This window comes from Primulina huaijiensis, chromosome 4 (assembly GCF_012295235.1).
Source record: "Primulina huaijiensis isolate GDHJ02 chromosome 4, ASM1229523v2, whole genome shotgun sequence".
Lineage (NCBI taxonomy): Eukaryota > Viridiplantae > Streptophyta > Magnoliopsida > Lamiales > Gesneriaceae > Primulina > Primulina huaijiensis.
In genome coordinates, this window is record NC_133309.1 from 4,113,448 (window position 1) to 4,121,054 (window position 7,607).

Here is a 7,607-nt window from a genome sequence, read left to right on the forward strand (position 1 = left end):
TATGCTAATTAAATTAGTGGTAATGACTATTAAGTATAAGGTTCTCATGAAATATTCTAGAAGAGTCTGAAATTAATTATTTGATTATAATTAATTAAGTGATTAAATAATAATTATTTAATTTAATGTTCATATGTATATATTTATATGTGTGTATATATATATCATGTATTATCAACAGTTGATAATGAGTTAATTGTGCGTACTATTTTCAAGAGTGGAAAATACCATATGAGTTTTAAATAATAAAAATATAGAATCTTGATTCGAGGAGAATCCTGGTTGGATTGGAATATTTTGTTTATTAAATACATTATATCGAAGGGTTGAAACAACATATATAACAATTAACACAACAAGAAAATCGGGTTCAAATTTTCTCCCACCTTTGCTCTCCCTTACGATACTCGACCACCACCTTGTCCAAGGCTCACAGTCGAGAACCCCATGACACCACCATGTGGGACCGCTCTGCTACCGTAGCATCGTCGCTGCCTCGCCGAAATATTCTATTTCTGGAGATTGATCGATTTACTCTCAACGCATTATTTCGTGTGTATTTCTAGTGCAATCCACATGAGAAACAATGTTTCCGATCTTAGACCTGATTAGAAAGTTGAAGAAAGTTCGTATAGATTTACGAAAAAGACTAATTCCACTAATCCCGAATTAGTTTGATGTCCAATGTTCTTAAATGTAAATGTAAATCAAAATCAAAACATCTATGAAGAGTTTAAATCATACGACGCCCAAGAACGTTTTGAACATCAAAACAAAATTTTTAAAACTACCGCTGCATCTTAGGCAGGAGAAAACAGTAATCCAACAATTTTCAACACAACTAAAAACTGATTTTTTTACTTAAGTAGTTTATAAGGTTCAGATCAATAACGCTGCTGCAGATCCTCCCTTTTTTTTTTAAAGCGGAGTGATTGGGGGAGATAAGGCGATTGCTAGGCATGGGATTCAAGGTATATATTGGCTGTTTAACGTGGATATACCAGCTGCTTAACTCATGCTTGCGGAGAATACCATATACTTGACACAATCAAAGAGTAGTAGCCCTTTCCACGTATCATGTATGATTACATTTGTTTGGAATGTCCCATCAATACAAGGAAATGATGTAGACACTAATTTAGAAGTCATATTCCTTGATCCCACAAGGAAATGACCCCAAATAGAATTCTTCTAAGGAAGAGACATGAATTAGATAAATAGGTAATTAGCATTTTAATCTTGTGGTACCATCTACTCTATGCTAGTATCTATCAAACAAATTACTTCTGGTACACTAAATGTAGAATTTGAAAGATTCTCTTCATGTCAAAAGTAAAATAAAAGGAAAGGAACAGGTAAACTTTGCACTTATTTCTATATTTGAACTCTCAACTTTTCAGTATTGTCTTCTGTATATTACATGGATTTCGACTGTTTTACGCACACTACCTTGGAAAAAAAATTAAAAAAAAAAATCGAACATGAAGCCAGTAACTAAATCATTTATTCAAAGAACCAAAAAAAAGTATTTTAGCTCTACTGTCAATTAAATGTCACAAAGCCTTCGAGAGCTGCTTCTGGGGCCTAGGCATGTTGTATAGGATAAGTCCCACCACAAGAATCATAGAGCCCAAGTGGAAAAAGGGGCTTAAGCTTTCAACTTGAGGAAGGTATGGCAATGGTAGGGAAAGAGCATATATAGCAATTGGCACTGCAACAAAAGGAAAAAACCACAAAAAAGACAGAAAATCAACACATTGTAAACATGCTAGTGCCGGACCAACCAGCTCATGCGTATGTAGATTTTGTTTAAACAATGAATTTGCGATGGTGCGAAGAGCGAACCTGATGCCCTGACAGCAAGAGAAGCAACGATAGCGTCGGAGAATTTAAGAAGATTGAGTACTGATATGTTGAAAAGAACACTAGAGATTATGAAAAGCAGGGGTAGCATTGGAGCACCTGCACACCCTGAAGACACAAGAAAATGAATAAAATTATTATACTTCTTCACTACACTAAAAAAACGAGAAATCCATTCCTTTGAAATACTCCGAATCCTTAGTTTCGGTTCTTGTTGAGAAGACAGTATGTGCTCAAGTAGGCTTGCAGGTTTTAAATTCTATCTCGAAGAATTTTTAAGGTTACGCTGTTTTATATACATCCAGTAGACTGTAGAAGTGTCTTGAGGAACTTTATACTAGATAAATCTTACCTGTCGTATTGCCTCCGATATTCAAGAAACAAGCAGCGCCACTTTTAAAGTACATAGGCAGCTGAGACAAGGTTATGCCCTTCAAGTTGGACAGAATTGGCAGACAGAGGAGTACAAACATAGCCTACAAGTTCAAAGCAATAACCAAAGTATTAATAATAGGAAGTATGATCAAATGTAGATTTTTCCTGAGATCAACTCACAAAATCTTCAAGAGACATCTGAATCAACTTAAAAATAACAAACACATATCATAAAAAAGATCCAAAAATGAAAAAAATTCAAAAATATATAACTCAGTTCTGGTGGATCATTGCTAGTTTAGTAGAGGCGGCTAATATTTTTCAGCAAGCTTGCTAAAATACCAAAAATTTGAGTCCCTTGTAAAATATATTATTTTAATCTTGGTATTGGTAGAAGACATTAAAAAGTACATTGAACATGAGTTTTTACCAAATGGAAAAACTTGTACACTAACTCGCCATTACCTGAACTGCAGATCCAAAGCAATTGACAACAAAGACATCAAGCAATTTTCCCTGCAGTGATGGTATAATTTATAAGCTAACGACTCTTTAAATATCCTTGTAGAAAAATGAGCAACAATTTGACACCAGATAAGAAGAGCAGAGGAAAAATAGATCGAACAAGAACGACAATATCGATGCAAAATACTTGGATGAAATTCTTAGATGTTGCCAAATTGTTTTAATTACCTTAAGACGGGTGGCAGCATCAATGAAGACAGATTCCTGCACAATCCCACATCTTCGATTTGTTAGTGTGCCGTTGTAGAAGGTTTAAATTTAGTCAAGTACAACTAATCACATCACCTTAACGATAGATGCACCAGCTTGGAAGGCACTGGACAATACCATTAGCGCCGGCCACAAAATTCCCATTCCGGCAAGCATTGGACCATTGCTTGATCCACTGTGGCCCGAAAATACATTAATATCAGCGATGAGTGATTAAATAGGTTATGGTCATAGACAAAGATACATGGCCATAAATAAAATTATACATCACTTGATTATCGAAGGACCAGGATTACTTTCTACCTCAAGTATGAGACGAAACAAGTAACTAGCTTCAGCTTCGTGGTCATCTTTTTATTGAAAGAATACTATGCTGAGATGCTAAGACCACTGAAAGTATGTTTATATGCAAAAAATTTAAGGGCGAAAGCACATTATAAAGGGAAACAGAACAACCTTTTTTTTTTGCTAAAAACAGGGAGTTCGGATGAAACCCAACGAAGAAGTGCTTCAAAAAACCAGAAGCTAGGAGCTAGAAAATCTTGTTTTTGAGCTTCCTTTTAGGCTTATTTTCTATAAAGACTTTTTTCCACTGACCTATACAAATGCAAAACTGCTTATGCTTTTCAAAACTTTAAAAACTATCTTAATGAAACACCTTTTAAGCCAAGTGACTGTCTCTCATTTGCACAAAGCGATTGTGATCACTACTGATTATCAACTTGTTATTATGCATCATTCACCAGTCCTAATGCATATGGTAGTATAAATTTAATGTTTTGAACTGCAAATAAATATAGTTTCAAACATATTGAACGAAAATAAGACCTTGTAAGCGCAACTATGACTCCCGCAGCTACAAGAAAGCACCCAATAATTTGGTTCAAGGGATATGTCCTCTTCAAGAGAAATCTGGAAAATATCAGCTGCCATATCAAGAATGTCTGCAAGAATGTGTACAAGAAATAGAGAAGAGATCAATAGGTGAAAAATAAAAAAGATAATAAATATCGACAAATAAAAACGAGCTATATTTCACAATATGACTGCGTGCAACATAGAAAATAACTAAACTATGAAAAAATCAAGTTTCATAAAAATGGCTTACCTGGTATAATAAAGGTATCACTGGTCCAGGAAGCATTGCTGCAAAAAAGAAATGTAAATATTTTCAATGGAAAGAACTGAAGACTATCAAGTGTTGACATGCTGCATGGTTTCTTGAAAGTTTTCGCTATGTTTCCGGTATCTCTAACAAATATTTCCTGGCAACAAATTTTCACAAGTCGAATTTTAGAAAGTCGATAAATGCTTGATTATATTTTACTTCCCGTTGTAGATGCCGGAACATCTAGGATTTCATTCTACATGGCTATTTTAAAAGTCTTTTAGCTACCAAGTGTGTTGAGATATGATACTAGCTAGCAATGTGCTTTGTACCTCCAGCATACATTCCAGAAACAAGTGATACGGATTCAAGAAAGCCCATGGCAATAAAGGGTGCCTTTGGAATGCTCAGCATCTCATCAGTAACTAAGCCACCTTTATATCTCAGGTACAGCAAAGGAAAGTATACGGCCACAAACCTGCGTATGTATCATCATAAGATTTAGTCATTGCAAACCAAATCAAATTTTATTGATCTATTTCTAGTTGGGGGTAAATATGGATATTCCTAAACTGATCAACCATGACCCGAAAAAGATTGAATGCATTAGCTATGATTTTGATTGAGAGTGTGTTTTTAGAAAAACTTAATTATGAAATATTGATCGATGATTTTGTAGATAAAAATGTAAGACGATCAGTTTTTCATAGTTAATTGTAATAGAATGTATTTTCTATTATGTAATCATACTGATTGTTAGAAATGTGAAATCTAATATTTTTCATTATTATAAATCTCAGTTTATGTGTTCAGTTAGTAAATATGGATATTAGGGGTGTTCATCGATCGGTTCGATTCAGTTTTCGGTTTTATTTCGGTTTTTGGTTTTACAAATATATAATCCGATATCCGAACCATTTTTCTTCTGTTCGGTTTCTACTGAAATGGTTCGGTTATTTCGGTCCGTTATTTCGGTTTTGATACAATTATTTAAATTAATAAAATAAATATATTGTAAAATAAATATGTTATATTTTTACATGATTTCTTAGTAAAACATTTAAATATTACGTATAAATGAATTACATAAATAACAATCAACTAAATATTATTCAAAATAATTCATCACTCACCGATATCATATAAAAAAAATATATAATAAAAATAAAATTATTAATTTAATAAAATTTCGGTTTTTTCGATCGGTTCGGTTTTGACATAAATAATCGAAACCGAACCAAATAAATTTCGGTTTTAACACTTATATCCGAATTATAAAATTCAGTTTTCGGTTCGATTCAGTGTTTGGTTCTTCGGTTTGGATTTTCGATTTTATCCGAAGTTTGAACTCCCCAATGGATATTCCTAATCTGATCAACCATGACCCAAACAAGATTGTTGTTGATAAACATCCATCCCTTTTCTAAAAAGGTAAAAAAAACCAACCATTTTTTAATCTAACTACACTCGAACCACTCGATAAATTAATAAGTCGCGTAAAATAATATTTTTTATCAGTTTCGATTTGGTTCAATTAACTAAATTGTTAATTTCAATAAATTATATAATAATTTTTCGGAAGACCTCTATAACTCTATGGTTCCCTACCAATATCACACATTAATATTTTTTCTAAAATTACCAACATATTTAGGACAATTTAATACAATGAAATTATTTACCAAATCACTGCTATAAATATTTTATAGTTAATTGATATGTCATGGTTGATTTATAAATATCTTTTATATAAGAAATCATTGTCGGATATTATTTTAAGAATTTTATATATTATTTATATCATGTTTCATTCTACCATCATACGTTGAATGTATTTAATTCTAGTACAATTAATTCATATATACAAGTGACCTCTACTCACATTTTACATATCAACAGAAGTTTTGAGAATTCAAGAGAAGGCTCGTGAATAATTCTCAAACTAAAATTGAAATATTTGAAAAAAAGATCCCAACGTATCTATATCTATACCATATAAATAGCTAATGATTTATTAACATCTCGTGTTCTTAAACGATTGGGCGTAAAACGAATTAATATGTCTGATTTTTAAAAACACGAGTTTTAAGTTGAGCTTTAATGTAGTAATGGGTCGATAAACAGACCAGAAAAAAAATATACAACTTACACGAAAGTGTTGATTTGAGCTAGAAACAGAGGATACTCCTTCATGGGCACAAGTGCAAGCTTGTGAAGCACCCTATTCACCACGGCCAGCATCAGAGTCATAGCCGACCAAAAGATCACCCCGGCCTTCTTATCGCCGGCCGACGCTTCGCCTCCACCGGAATCGGGACCCGGAACCGCCTTGCAGACGGTCCGTGATGGATTCGAATCCGTGCTGACAATGGGTTTTCCATTCCGATAGGGTAGAACAAATCGTTTGGCGCTGAAAAGAGGCGAAATCGGGAGCTTGACGGGATCGTTATTCAGATTGCTGGAATAACGATTGGAGATCGTGGGATTGCGGGAAAAGGGAAGAGGATGGGATTTGGGGGTCGGGCGGGGGAGCAAATTCAATCTCATCATCATGGTTAGATCGATGGGAGGAAATTGAGAAATGGAGATGTGATGTTTCAAGTAGGATTCAAATTGAATTAGAAACTCCCGAGTCAAGCAGCCAAACTATATTATAGTATAGTGAGTAGTATAATATGGCGGGCGGCATGTGTGGGAACGCCCTCCAAATTTGAATCAGATTATATATATATATATATAAAAAGCGAGTCCAGTTGAATATATTTACGAATATGAGTNTCAAGTTCGGCTCGAAATATTCGAATGTGTTCACAAATTATTTGAATTATTGTTTGAAAATAAGTACTCGAATGGCTCGAAATTTATTTATTTAATATATAATTATATTATATTAATAAAATACTACAGCATGCAAGCGACTCGTCAACTCTGGAGATGTCAAACAAAATAATTTTGGCTCAAGTTTTGCTCGAGAAAAGTTCGAGTTCAGCTCGAAAAACTCGCGAACCAGCTCGATTTGCTTACACCCCTAAGTACTTCGACGAACGTGTTGCGTTCTTGTATGTTCCGTTTTTTTAACTCGTTAAAATTAATAAATTCCTATTGGAATTTTATTATTTTTAAATCAAAATCATGCTTATTTATAAAATAATATTTTTAAAAAAAATTGAATTTTTTTTTAAAAATAATATAAGAATAGAATGAGGATATGATTTTTTGTTATTATTTTTCATATAATTGCTATAAATTTTATATATATTCATATTAAATATATATTTAAATCTTAATAATGAAATTTGGATTATAAAACAAATATATGATAGCCATTTTTCATGCTTTGAAATCCTTAATTATATACTAATATTTTTATTTTTAACTATATGTTACACAATTTTATAAAAATTTGATGACTGAGAGACTGTGCAATTTAAAATATTAGACTCGTATTTTTATCACTAGTTATAACTTTTGACATAATGACAAATATTCAATTATATATTATTTAAGTTTATAAAAACAATATTTC

The 7,607-nt window shown here is 32.8% G+C and overlaps 1 protein-coding gene across 1 annotated transcript; it reads right to left on the bottom strand.

Annotated features, from left to right (window-relative positions):
* Positions 1 to 1,301: 1,301 nt before the first annotated feature.
* On the bottom strand, positions 1,302 to 6,759 carry LOC140975270 (protein CLT2, chloroplastic-like). Its single transcript, XM_073438884.1, has 10 exons — positions 6,231 to 6,759; positions 4,414 to 4,559; positions 4,082 to 4,119; positions 3,802 to 3,917; positions 3,049 to 3,148; positions 2,932 to 2,967; positions 2,704 to 2,754; positions 2,216 to 2,339; positions 1,846 to 1,971; positions 1,302 to 1,711 (listed from the first exon to the last, which is right to left on the bottom strand). The coding sequence occupies exons 1-10, from the start codon at positions 6,632 to 6,634 to the stop codon at positions 1,554 to 1,556; spliced, it is 1,299 nt and encodes a 432-aa protein (XP_073294985.1). The 5' UTR covers positions 6,635 to 6,759; the 3' UTR covers positions 1,302 to 1,553.
* Between the last annotated feature and the right edge of the window lie 848 nt (positions 6,760 to 7,607).